The sequence below is a fragment of the Pelodiscus sinensis genome, chromosome 21 (genome assembly GCF_052426305.1).
Source record: "Pelodiscus sinensis isolate ZL-2025 chromosome 21, ASM5242630v1, whole genome shotgun sequence".
In the NCBI taxonomy this organism is placed as follows: domain Eukaryota; kingdom Metazoa; phylum Chordata; order Testudines; family Trionychidae; genus Pelodiscus; species Pelodiscus sinensis.
Genome location: NC_143072.1, coordinates 7,597,364 through 7,610,858, shown reverse-complemented (window position 1 = coordinate 7,610,858; position 13,495 = coordinate 7,597,364). Strand labels below are relative to the sequence as shown.

Here is a 13,495-nt window from a genome sequence, read left to right as displayed (position 1 = left end):
CTCCTTTGTGCCAGGAGATGTACATACACAGGAGAAAATGTAGCTAAATAGTTTACATTTAATTTAGATTCCACAAGAGCTGAGGGCGTGATGGATTAGATCTCAGAAGTCCCCTTTGGGCTGTTCCCCTGGTGTTTGATCATGCCACTGATGCCTGTCTTCCTGATTTCTGCAGCTTCCCACCATCCAGGGCTGCTAGGCCAGAAGCTCTGGTCTCCTGCAGACAAGGCACAGAGTTGGGGTTACTGCCTCCCTGCATGTGCAACACAGATTCTGAACCAGTTCAGCTCCGGGAAGGTTCAGTATAAGGACTTAGCACCTAGGAAACCAACCACCAAAAGGGACCAAATAAATCTGTCTTACCCTGCATAAGTTTTACACAGGCAAAGCTCATAAGGAGGTTCACCTCCTTTATCAGTGAGAGTTATGCACAATGGTCGTTCTCCCTCCTGCCCCCTCTCCCCCCATAAGAGTTATTTGCACTGGGATTGATAAACGAGCATGTTTTTATTAAGTACAAAACGTAGGATTTAAGTGGTTGCAAGTGAATATAGTCAGATCAAAGTAAATTACTAAGTTAAAATAAACAAAACACATCAGCTAATTCTAGTATACGAAGAAACTTGTTACATGCACCCTAAGCAGTATTTCTACACATCTTTCACAAACTAAGCAGCCAGAAGGATCCAATCTTTCCCCCATTCAGCCTTTGATGTTTCCAGCAGACATCTTAGGTGTGTGGGGGGGAGGGACGGTCCTGGCATCTGTCAATTGCTCCGATTGTTTGTTTTCCTCCTTATGTTCCTTTTGCCCAGGGTGGGAATTCTTTGTGCTTAGTTCAGACTTTTCTCATGTGGAAAAGTACAGGATCCAGAATGCGTTTCAGGGTCAGATGGCACAGCCTCATGTCTTTCTAGGACCAACTACAGTTCGGGATTTCAGGACAAACAAGACTATTCAGAGGTCTTTGGTTTGAATACTCAGCCATTAAGTTTCCAGAATGTGCCCTCATTAGCACATTCCTAATTAAAACCAGATTCACACTTCATATTTCTCACTTTACATAAAAGGACATACATGCACAAACATAGGATATGCAGATTCAGCAGATTGTAATGTACAATTGATATGTTACATGGGGCATGTCATCTAAGCCTCTTTGAGTTATGCATAAGTCAATTTTCATAAAGTGCAGGGGAGGGGGCTGTGGCAAGAGGGTCAACACCCCAGTGCTAGGTAACTTGAACTGACTGACTCTCTGACTAGACTTTTTGCAACGTCTAGCTCTGTTTGAGAGGCTGAATGATGGTATATGGTATTGGGCCTGATGGGGAAGGATCCTTGTGAGAAGATTTAGCTTGGAGTTCACAGGATGTTATTTTGGAATTTCCTTTGTGTAGTAAAACCAGGCTCTGGAAAGGGTGAATTTTTGATCTTGTGATGAATGCCTAGCTCTTGCTTGAGTCTGGGTGGGACCTCCCTCTAATGATACTGACCTTGACTGGCTAGGTGGCTTCCTTTCTCTGTGCCTTGGCTTGCCCAATTAAAAATAGGACTCCTGATTCTTACCTGCTTTTTTAAGCACGTCGCACACTTTTCCTGCATGGACCTGCAAGCATTATTGTCGTATCTGGAATTCTGTACAGGCAGTCCCCGGGTTACGTACAAGATAGGGACTGTAGGTTTGTTCTTAAGTTGAATCTGTATGTAAGTCGGAACTGGCGTCCAGATTCAGACACTGCTGAAACTGACCGCCAGTTCTGACTTACATAGAGAATCAACTTAAGAACCCCAGGCGTCCCCAAGTCAGCTGCTGCTGAAACTGATCAGCAGCTGATTCCAGGAAGCCCGGGGCAGAGCAACTCTGCCTGGGGCTTCCTGTAGTCAGCGCTGGTCAGTTTCAGCAGAAGCTGACTTGGGGACGCCTGAGGCAGAGAAGCTGGGGTGCTACTGGACCAACCCAGCAGCACCCCATCTGCTCTGCCCCAGACGTACTGATTCAGCCGCTGCTGAAACTGACCAGCAGCGGCTGAATCAGGACCTGGGGCAGAGCAGCTGGGGTGCTGCCGGGTTGGTCCAGTAGTGCCCACGGGCGCTGCAGGACCAATCGGCAGCGCCCCAGCTGCTCTGCCCCAGAGTCCAAAACAAAAGCCTGGTCTGCAGGGGGGGGGGGGGGCACACTAGCTGCGCCCCCCCCCCCCCAGCAGACCAGGGACACGGGGAGCAGAGCCGCAGCGGCAGCGGGGTGCCGCGCCTCTGAGGCTTTGCTCTGGCAAAGCCTCAGAGGCGAGGGACCCCGCCACAGCTGCGGCTTCAGTCTGGGTGCCTGTGGTCTGCTGGGGACGGCCCCCAGCAGACCACAGGCACCCGGACTGAAGCCGCAGCCGCGGGGGGGTCCCGCGCCTCTGAGGCTTTGCCAGAGCAAAGCCTCAGAGGCGCGGGGAACCGCCGCTGCTGCCGCTTTGACTGAAGCGGCAGCAGCGGCGGTTCCCCGCGCCTCTGAGGCTTTGCTCTGGCAAAGCCTCAGAGGCGCGGGACCCCCCCGCGGCTGCGGCTTCAGTCAGGGTGCCTGTGGTCTGCTGGGGACCGTCCCCAGCAGACCACAGGCACCCAGACTGGAGCGGCAGCAGCGGCGGTTCCCCGCGCCTCTGAGGCTTTGCCAGAGCAAAGCCTCAGAAGCGCGGGAACCTGCCCGCTGCTGCCGCTTGGGTCCCGGTGCCTGTGGTCTGCTGGGGACGGTCCCCAGCAGACCACAGGCACCGGCACCCAAGTGGCAGCAGCAGCGGTTCCCGCGCTTCCGAGGCTTTGCTCTGGCAAAGCCTCAGAAGCGCGGGAACCCGCCCGGTGCCCCTGGTCTGCTGGAGACGGTCTCCAGCAGACCAGGGGCACTGGAGCAGCTTACGAACGGGGCTTTCTCGCCCCGACTTCCGGGGCGAGAAAGCTCCGTTCGTAAGTGCGGATCCGACGTAAGTCGGGGACTGCCTGTACTGGTTTCCCTGCCACAGTTCAGATCTTAGTTGTTTTTTGAGCACTCCTTTATGGAAGTTTTTGCTGTTTGACTCCAGTTTAGTTGGGCTTCAGTAAGGGCTCATTTTCGGCCCTCACTTGATTTCTAGAGTAGTAGCATTTGTATGCAAGAAATGCTCAAATGCACCTTTTGGCGCCTGTGTATCAGATAAAGCAGATTGATACTTTGCATAACTACATTCGGTCATGAATACCTTTTGATTTTCATAAGCGGATTGTGCAGGTTAACATTTTCTTCAGGAATCTGACCGCTCACACTGCATAACTTTACGAATTCTGCCCCCTTTTGACAGACTATTTTTGTTCCTCCAATTATTCTAACAAGCGTTGACAAAATTAGCGTAATCGTAGTAATCTAGTTAGAGCGCAGGTGGGCAACCATTTTTGAGTGGAAGTCACTTCACAAATTTCTGAAGTGGTTCCGGGCCACCCCGGAAGGGACGGGAATGGAAGACTTCCTGTATTCTCCCACCCGCAGACCATTGGCTTGGGAGCCGAGAGAGTGCGTGAAGTCTTTGCCCCCGGCCCCCCAGTGCTCAGAGAGAACTGCCAGCTGTTTAGAACAACTGGCGGTTCCCTCTGGTGCTCCGTGCCCCTGGCAGGGGAGGGAGACTTCGCATGCTCCCCCGTCCCCAGGTCTCGATTGGCCTGTGGCGGTGGAGCAGCAAGGCGGCCGTGGGTTGGATCAACTGGCTTGGCAGGCCGGATGCAGCCCACAGAGGCTGTCTTGCCTACCCCTGGGGTGAGGGATTCGGGTGCAGGAGGAGGGCCTGTGAGGTCTGGGAGGGAGTTTTGGTGAAGGAGGCAGTTGTGACTGGAGCACAGGATTGGGGTGCGGGGTTTGGGTTGTGACCAGTGTTCCCCCAAGCTGTGTGGCAGCACAGCTTCACAGTCAGCTCTGTGCATGGAGCTTCTGACTGGGCGAGGGTGATTACTCACCTGTGTGCTGCCGCAGCTTAGAGGACACTGGTTGTTCTCTGGGGCAGGTGATTGGGGTGTCGGGTTCTGGCAGGGGTCTGGGCTCTGGAGGGGGGCAGAGGGTTATCTGGGGAAGGGGGGTAGTGGGCTGGAGGTAGGGAGGCAGGCACTGGGGTGCCAGAGACAGGCTCTGGCCAGGAGACTTACCTGTGAGACTCCCTGCCATCAACCCAGCATGTTTCTCAGGCAGGAGCCCACCCGGCCCCTGTACAGGCTGCAGGGGCCATGTGCTCGGTGAATAAGAGCCGGGGGGGAGGGAGTGGTGCTTCATATGCTGCCTGTTCTTCAAACAGGAGTTGTGCTGGGGGCGGGAGTAGTGTGTGAAGCACCACTCACCCTTGCTCACAGTTGTGAATACAAACGCCCGGTAGCCACTTTTCTGAGCAGCATGCAGGGGCAGGGCAAGCGAGGGAGCCTGCCTCCTGAGGCTGCTTGCTGCATCCACGGGCCAGATCTGGTGGCTTGGCGGGCTGAATCCGGCCTGTGGAGGGTTTTGCCCAGGCCCGAGTTAGAACAATGGAATGTAACACTATTGTGGTCTGAGAAAGTAAGTAGAGGCTTGGGGTTTTTTGTTGGTTTTTTAAAGCTGCTAATTCTTTCCAAAGCTTGTTTTAAAATCTCTTCTCTGCAAGAGACAACTTTCCCCAACTGAATCCGGCAGCAGTGGAATGCTGTACATAAAGCAACTGCTTGCATGCTGGCCCATTCGTAAGCTTGATTTCTTTTTAACCCACACGTTCATGTTCTCCGGAATGGGGAAACTGAACCACTATTGATTGGCTTGTCAGTGCTGACATCTGAGCTGGGTTCCGTGGTAGTTCTGTTGATCCTTCAGATAATGCACAGTTACCAGATTGTTTCCAATTTAAGAAGCTAGCTAGTGAGAGAAGCAGTCTGCTGTCTGGCCTGTTCTGCAGTTTTCTCTGGAAGAGGCCAGGATCCCCTCCCCCCCCTCCCCCCCCAAAAAAAAGTTTTTTCTGGAGGAACAACAGAGTGACGTCATTATGTCACTCTACGTCCCATAGGAACAAGGCCCACCCACCCCCAGCCTGGTCTTTCCCAGGGCCTGTGTGGAGGGCTGGGGCTGCCCATGGCCTGGCCCTCCTCTCCCCTTCCCTTTCTGGCGGCCGAGGAAGAGTAGGGCTAGTGTGGCTTGGGCCCACGCCCCACCCTTCCCTCGGTGAGGTCTCCCTGGAGCTCCGGGGGGGGGCAGCTGCAAACTGCATGGACTCTCCCCTCTCCTCGTCCCTGGTGCAGGGTGGAGGCAGAAGTCTGGGGGGGGGAGAGCGGGCCTGGCCCCCTAGATCAGTGTTTGTTAAACTGTGTTCTGCAGCACTCTGGTGTAACACGAGGCAGTCGGAGGTGTGCCGCAGAGACTAACAGAATTTAAAATGGCTGCCTTTAAAGGGGCAGGTGATTTTTTTTTCTCAATAACTTTCCCCCGACCCTTCTCCCCCTCCCCCTGACCTTTTTTTTTTTCTCAACAAAAAATCCTTGGTGTTCCTCATTTAAAAAAATTGTTTGGTGTTCCTCGGTCTTAAAAAATTTAAGAAACACTGCCCGAGAGGGTGGGGTTGGCTCCATTTAGCACGGCCTTCCCTAGTAGCTGGGGTGTGAGCCGGGGCTGCCTACCCCTCGCAAGAGGGGGGTTGGAGAGTGTAGTGAGAAGGGGGCACAGCCCCCTAGTCAATCTATATTTTTGTTTTACCTTGATTTGATGACTCATGATTCTAACAGATTTTCTTATTGTGGGAGTGGGTACAAAGTTCATCAGCTCCTGAATGTCATTTCCAATGTATTGGGAGGCTTTTCTTCCCCTTCCCAAAGTAAGAGTGTCTCCTCGGCTTGTGGAACTGTCCATTTGGCAAATTTGTTCAGGTTTCTACTCTTGTATTTGATCTTGATTATTGACCATTGGGTTGCCCTTTATCTTAAATGGCTTTGATCCATTCTGTGCTTTCTGGCATTCCTCTTGTAGGCATGAATTCATCCATTGTGTGTTAACTGATTCACTTGCTCTGGATCACACGGTTAACGGTACAACAGCAACCCATTTGTTGGTTCCCCCTCTGTAATTACGGTGTGTGCATTGCATGCCAAGGTTTGTTGGCGTCCCGATACGTTTTCTGAACTTTCTTAAATGTCTGTCATTCTAGGGATTCAAAGCTCTTTTTAACGCGCCTCATTCCCATGAGGACTGAGGGAGCAGGATAGTGAGTTCACAGATTGGGGAGTAAGGCACAGAGAAGTTAAGTGACTTGCCCAAAGGCACAAGAGTCAAAGTGAACAACCAACAAAATACAGGCGCCCCAATTCCAATTCTCCAACTGCGTGGCATCGCATCTGGAGGCCTCAACTCATAGAAGAGCCCCATTCTGTTAGGCGCATAGGACACAGGATGGGGTGGGCAATAATTTTTAATGGGGGGGGGGCCTCTCCAAGATTTTGACAAGTGCTCAAGGGCCACATTTCTACCAAGGGAGTTTGGGGACGGTGGTTGGGTGCAGAAGGGAGCTTGAGGTAGGAGCCTGGGGCACAGGAGGGGGTGTGGAGTCTGCGAGGGAGTTTGGGTGAAGGAGGGGTTGTGATGTGGGGCAGAGGCTTGGGGTTCAGGGTCAGGGAGGGGTATGGGTGCCAGAGAGGATTCTGGCCTGGGGGAGGGGCTCTAGGAGTGGGAGCAGGGTCTGGGAAGTTGTGACCTGGGGGAAAGGGGTACAGAGGGTTTGGGTGGTGCCTGGGGCAGGTCGTTGGGAGAGGAAGGAAGAGAGCAGGGGTGCCAGAGGCAGGCTTTGGCTGGGAGACACTTACCTAGGCAGCTGCCACTCAGCAGCCTTGCAGGAACCTGAATGCTGCAGTTGCAAACTGCTTCATGTGGCTCTGCTCCGGGCAAGGTGAGGGGGTGGGGGTGGGAGAGGAGCCCCTGCACCGGCAAAATATCTCAGCTGCTATTGGTCGGAAACTGGCCAATGGGAGTTGAGAGATTTTGCTGTGGGGTGGGACAGAGCACAAAGCCTCCCTCCTTGCTCCCAGAATCAAGGAGCCACATTCAAATTGGCTACCGCTGCGCTGTGCTTAAGGGTCCCAGAGAGGCAGCCGCGGGTCGGATCCAGTGGCTTGGTGGGTCAGATTCCGCCCGCTGGCAGCCTCTTGCTCACCTCTGATGTAGGAGGAGAGTTCCTGTGCTGGAGAGCTTTAATCTGAGTAGACAAGGGGCGAAGGATGCAAGGGAGCGACAAAGGTGAAGTGAAGTGGTTTGCCAGTGTCAGGAACAGCAATGGGTGTAAAGCCCAGGTCGCCTCTCTCCGGGTGCAGTACCCTGCCCACTAGGCCACACTGTCTTGAAGGCAAAAATGTTGTCTCCTTACATTGCAAGGTTGCTTTATTTATCAGCTGCATGCATAGCAAGAGCTACATCACCTAGTTTGAACATGGCCTTTGCATCCTCACATCTTTAAAGCGATCACTGCATAAAAAAGGTTTGACAATGAAATCCTCGTCTGCAATTGTGACTCTGCATTTCCCCATTCTTGGCTGAGAGAACTGTGCTGAGGAATCTTCATACAAGCTCTCCCCATTACTAATTAGATGAACAGCAATATGTATTAACAGTAGCCAAGTTTTATTTCAGATGTTGCTGATACTGGCTTTTTTTTTCAACTGAAAAGCTTTTAGCTCTTGGGCACCAAGTCAGATGCCACTTAAATGCGCAACATTCAGTTTTTAAACCGCCCAGAGCCAGAACATTCTCAGTCTTCCTTTCTTGGATGGAGTGTGTAATAGGCACTTACTTAGCTCCGATAAAGCCTAATTGAGGATTCGTCAAGGCTGTTGCTAAATTAGCAGAGCTGGGTTATTAGACAAATACAGTGGAGATGTGTCAAAAGAAGCAATTCTTAAAATTCCCATTGCATAAGAGGAGAATTCATGTAATTAAGCTCTTCCTTTCGCTGTTCCCCAGACACTGACCTCTTATTCCTGAAAGATGATTCAACCCTGTTTCCTGCAAAAGCACCTCTGTTATTGACCCTGTTCCGTTTCACTGTGTGGAAGTGAATGTCCTCTAGCTGCTGTTACTGCATGTGTGACAAGTCCTCGTCCCTGCTTATTCATTGAGGATTATGAGTTGTGACAGCCCCCAACTACAGGGGCTTGGGGTTTAGCTGGCACTGGAGGCTCTTGCTTTTAGCTCTGGCTTTTAGTTCTGGAGGAACCCGTTTTAATCCCTAGCATGTCAGTAAAGATGATGATGTCAGGCAGGTTGATCACTGGGATGGGACAATATCTTCCAACCAGGGATCTCTCGCTACTGTTGTGTAACACACAAGGCTGCAGTAGAGTTTTTCCTGTGCCTGAAACCATGTTCTTTGCTATCAGTGAATGCTTGGGTGAATGCGGAGGTGGCTGCGAGAGAGGCTTTTGGGTGTAATTGACGAGGATAGGATGAGCTATTCCATCCGAGGAGGTAGCACTGAGTGTTAATAGCATATGAAGTGTATGTATGGTTGACATGCAGGTAACGCACCCAGGAAATAAAACGTTCAGTCTATATGTCAGTAGATAACACTCAGTTTTGACTAGTCATAAGAAAAGTGACTGTCCCACAATTGTGTGTGTTTTGTTCACACAATCTTCAGGTTGCGAACTGGAAACGTGGATTCCCGTTGCTTGTCTGGCTTTTCATGTTCTGTCATTCTCATTGTTGACTTTTGGATGGCTTCTTCTCCCTGAGACACACATATGTAGAGAATAAGAATGCTGCCATTTGATGTCCCAATTCAATGCATCAGCTTGGCTAAGCATATATTCAGGCTTTTATGGTACTCTTTATTGTTGCCAGATATGACTATTCTTTTTTCCCCTTTCTAGTTCAAGATCAACGGGGAATGGAGCACGTGGATTGATTATGACCGTTTTCATGAGCTGGTCCAGGAGTATGAAAACAGCAGGGGCTCAAAGACCTTCACTGCAGCAGATTATGTTGCCAAAACACCATCTTGGGCAGTGTTTGGCTCCAAAGAGAGGGGCTTTGATCCTTTGGACACTAGATTTCAACGAAAGAACAAAGCAAAGGACATCTCCGGGTGTTGATATCACTAACCTGATTTACAGTATGACTGGCTGATGGAGCTGTTGTTTGGTTTCTCTTACTTTTATAGTCTAACTTGGATACAGAATATTTGCATGTAGCCCAGACTGGTTACAGCAACAAGAAGGCAAAAGCCGTTTGTGACCTCTTCCCTTCTATCTCTGTGAATTATATCAGACATTTTTTATTTAGGTCCATCTATCCAATTTGCTGTAATTGGCATGGTTCCATGTAATTTTTATTCTAAGTGTGCAGATCTTACAATTAGAGCGTAACTGTGACCCACACAATTTAATATAGCAACTCTTTTTATTTTATTGCTGGACTTTTTGGAGGGTGCTTCCTGTTTCATCATTTAAATATCTCGATACCAATGATAGGGGAGTTGAATTTTTCAGTGTAGCTCCCCCTTCGTCTAGTTGTCTGTGTCCATGAAACCTGACAGCTTGGCTTTTGAAAGCCTGACCTATACCTGGAGCATCTTGACAGCACCAAATCTTGGCAGCACCTAAGATTTACTAACATGTATGTCAAACACAAACACTTGTTGCTATAAATAACAAAACACACACAAATCTAGAGCCTTATCCAGCAAAGTATCTATTGAAGTCATAAAACACCTCTAATTATACTGGTAGAGTGAAGCCTTTAAAGTATGCTCAAGTGTCTTCCATCTTCATGGAGTCTTACCTTTAATATTTTCTAAATAGTCGTGCCTCCAAACAAAATTTGGGCCAAATTGCGCTTGCTGGATTTGCCCACAATTTCTGTGGGAGTTCTGAGTGAGGTAGGCTATCAGTGTTTGAACTTTTGAGTAAGCTGCCAGTAAATTTTAATTTGAATCTCAGACCTGAAGTAAAACCTTAAATGCATCAAGATTCATAGCTAAAGAATGGGAAGACTGAAGGATCAACTGTATTTTGAAACTGTTAGGAATAATTTACCAAGAGAATCTCAGAAACCAGATCTGTACTTAACACTTTTCTGGAGGTGATGGTAGCTAATTTTTCAAGCCTGTGTACCACCGTGTTTGATCAAAATTGTCAGATGTGAATGAAGAACAGTCCTGATTCTAAGCAGTACATTTATTAAGGAAAATTACATGATGGTGTCATACACTGATGTGTTGTCTAAAACTTTAAACAGTTTCTGGATTTTTGACAACTTCTGATTGTGATGTAGAACAAGTCTATTAATTGGAGTTGGGGCCTGGTTGTTAATTTCTTTGCACCTACAATAACAACAATGAATTTGGACGTTATAAGTGTAAAACCAGTGTATATAAAGTCTGAATCAGGTCTGGAACTTCTTTTCCAAGAAAGCTATTTATTGTCGTTTATCCCAGAAAAGTAAAGGTCAAACTGATGTGCATCTTATAAATATATATTTCAGAGAGATTGGGCCACAGATGGCTTTTTATGATATTCTGAGATATTAAAAAAACTGCTACTGGGAATTTAGATTTAAATAAAGGTGTTTTTTGTTTACTGCTGAGGAAATAATGGCTTTTGTCTGCACCATTTTGTTCATGAAATATACGTGGGTACTGCAAGAAAACCACATGCAATATTAATATGTCTGCTCATGTACAAGTTACTAAGCTGCAGTGTGAAAATAGCTATGGCCAGATTCTCACCTGATGTAAATGACAATAGCTCCATTGAAGTAATGATGCTATGTTGACTTAGACTAGCTGAGAATCGTGGGTTTATTTATAATCTCTATCTCTGTGGATTTTAGACTCCTGTTGCATATGAATTTTCCAATTGTGGCAAGCTCTAAGGAGTAGTATAATTTGTTTTTGCAGGTTAAACAGTACAATCTCGGGTGTATTATGGTGATGTGCTAAAGACAGTTATGCTTGCTGCCATGTTTTTAAGATATCTGTGTTTCAGATGTTCTCTCAGGGTTCCCAATGAATGCTGGACCCAAAACCTAGCTATCCAGCTTGACTCTTTTATGACAGTCATAGATATTTTTAATTTTTTTGTGCCAGTAACTATTTTCAAAATTCTAATAGTATTTTCAAAATTAGTAATATCCCTGCCTTATAGCTTGAACACATCAGTATTCATGGGATTATAATCTTTTTAAAGTGCAATTTTTAAACTGTAAAAAGTGATTTAAAAATACAGGAAATAAAGTACTCTTCCATGCAGTCTCTTTCATGCATTGGGAAGCATTCACCATTTTATCCTATATGGGGACATGAACTAAACATTTTTTACAAATTATAATGGAAATTAAAATGTTTGAGTTTTGGGGTTGCTCATAACAAAAATGAATGTTTATGTGTCTGTGTATAAGAGAAAAAGAGGTCTGGGCTAGAGCGAAAGATGTCCTTTAGGTTATTTCTCCAGCTTTTTTCCTAAATGTTCAAATTGTTCTCATGTTCTGGAGGTTAAAGGTGACAAATACAAGCAGCTGTGATTCTTTAGAGAGCAATATCTAGCAGTGAGAACATTTTGCTCACTGTAATATTGGGTAGAATAAAATGGTAGCTTTTGTTAAATCCCATACGGTCAGCTACAAAGACAGCTTGCTTGCCTTTAGACTATCTGTACTCCATTAATTGGAGTCTAGAGATCATATCTCTTTTGATACTAATATGCTAGGAATATATTGATTTTATATGTATGAAGAAACAACATGATTGTTCAGTGAATAGAAAAGGAAAGATAATTAGATTTCATTGATCCTTTAAAGGTATTGGAAACTCCTAATGCAGTTAGCCTGTTTGGTTACAGGAATGGTCAGGAAACCATCATCAAATGTGGATTTTTTTTTTCCTTTCACCATCCGCATACCCAAAATACTTTCTAAACCCTAGTGAGAAAAGCAACTTTGTGGTTCCAATTTTTCACTTTTTTTTCCAATTAAAATATCTAGGGAGCAGTATTTTTCCTCCTTGCTCACTGATCTGGGTTGGAATAGCTTACTGGCTCTACAATTATTTATGGTGCTCTATTCTACCAGCGAGATACCACATCTTAAAAAAAATCATGTCATGATCGTTTATTACAAATCCCAAGATTTCAGAGCAGGCTGTGTTCTGGTTTTGCAAAACAAGAACCAAAGCCAGAATTGGTTTGGATAAATTCTCTTGCTTGTTTTGATTTGGTTTTTTGGTTTGTTTTTTCTCAGCTCTGAAATGTTGCTTTCCTCATAGTCTGGAAACGTGCTAGCAGTGCAATCTTCTTCCTGTCAAATCTTTAATGCATTGAGCTGTTTATACAGTGCTGAGGTGGAGTGGAGGTTTTTTATTTTATTGCATCAAAATGTGTAAATTGTGCTTCAGAATAGTGAAAGTCAACTTGTATGTTGTCGCAGGGAGGTGAGAGGAAGTCTCTCACTTATAACGGCTCCACTGGATTTGAAAATGAAGGGTCACATGTTCCAATAGAAATCTTCCTTGGCAGTTGCACTATGATCATACACTGTATTTGTTCTTGAAGAGCTGTAGTTTAAACATCGTTGACATGCTATTGATCCTCGGCAGAGACATTCCAGGAGGAATTACGCTCTGATGGATCTCTCGAGACTGGGCCTCAGCCAATAGCGTTATGTTTCATGGTAGGTTGAATCGGGAGCCTGGCCATGAGTGGGGTTGAGTGGGCTGTGATCCGCACGCTTTGCACCCATGCCAGGGATAGGAGCACAGGGGCTTACTCTACTCCAGCCAGGGAGCGGGGCTGGGATGCCAGGGATTTCCTTTGTCTGCTCTGGCTGGGATGTGGAGCCAGGTCCTATTCCCCCCCCCCCCCGTTCCTCCTGTGCTGCCCCCCATTCTTGCCCGCCCACCCTTCTGGCTGCGCCCCTGGCCTGAATGTTCGGCACGTTCCTTCAGGGTTGAGGCAGTGGGATGAAAAGCACAGTTCTTTGGAATTAAGGGGACTTTGTGTGTTGCTAAAAAGCACCATAGCGAAAAACCACCACTGGTTTCCCCGTATAAATCAAATCAAGAGAGAATCCTAGAATCCCAGGGCTGGAAGAGACCTCAGGAGTCCTCAAGTCCACCCCCCGCCCCAAAGCAGGACCAACCCAACTAAATCATCCCAGCTAGGGCTTTGATAACCAGGACTTAAAAACCTCTGAGGATGGAGATTCTATCCCCGCCCTAGGGAACCCATCCCTGTGCCCATTCCAGTAAGAGAACTGCCAGACATTGAATGCCCTGCAAGGGTTCTGTTAGATTCGTTTTTGCACATAGCTCTTGATACGGCAATTGACTGCTCGTGTCTATTCACAGCAAAAAACTAGGGCCCAGATATGCACTAGAATGTGCATCCAGTGCTCCATTTCAGGGTTTGTGATCTAGCTGTTCTGGTTTCCTAGAGCCAGATATGCTAATTACGTACAAACCTTACTGATGCCCTATGAGATTGCACAGCTATAAATGAGCCC

General features: G+C 47.4%; 1 protein-coding gene across 1 annotated transcript in view; it reads left to right on the top strand.

Annotated features, from left to right (window-relative positions):
* LOC102458161 (S-adenosyl-L-methionine-dependent tRNA 4-demethylwyosine synthase TYW1) overlaps window positions 1–12,207 on the top strand; it is a 191,664-nt gene extending 179,457 nt beyond the window's left edge. The window contains exon 17 of the mRNA XM_075905103.2: window positions 8,872–12,207. Coding sequence (XP_075761218.2) covers window positions 8,872–9,093 — 222 coding nt within the window. The 3' untranslated portion in view covers window positions 9,094–12,207. The remainder of the gene's footprint in view (window positions 1–8,871) is intronic.
* The last annotated feature ends 1,288 nt before the right edge of the window (window positions 12,208–13,495 follow it).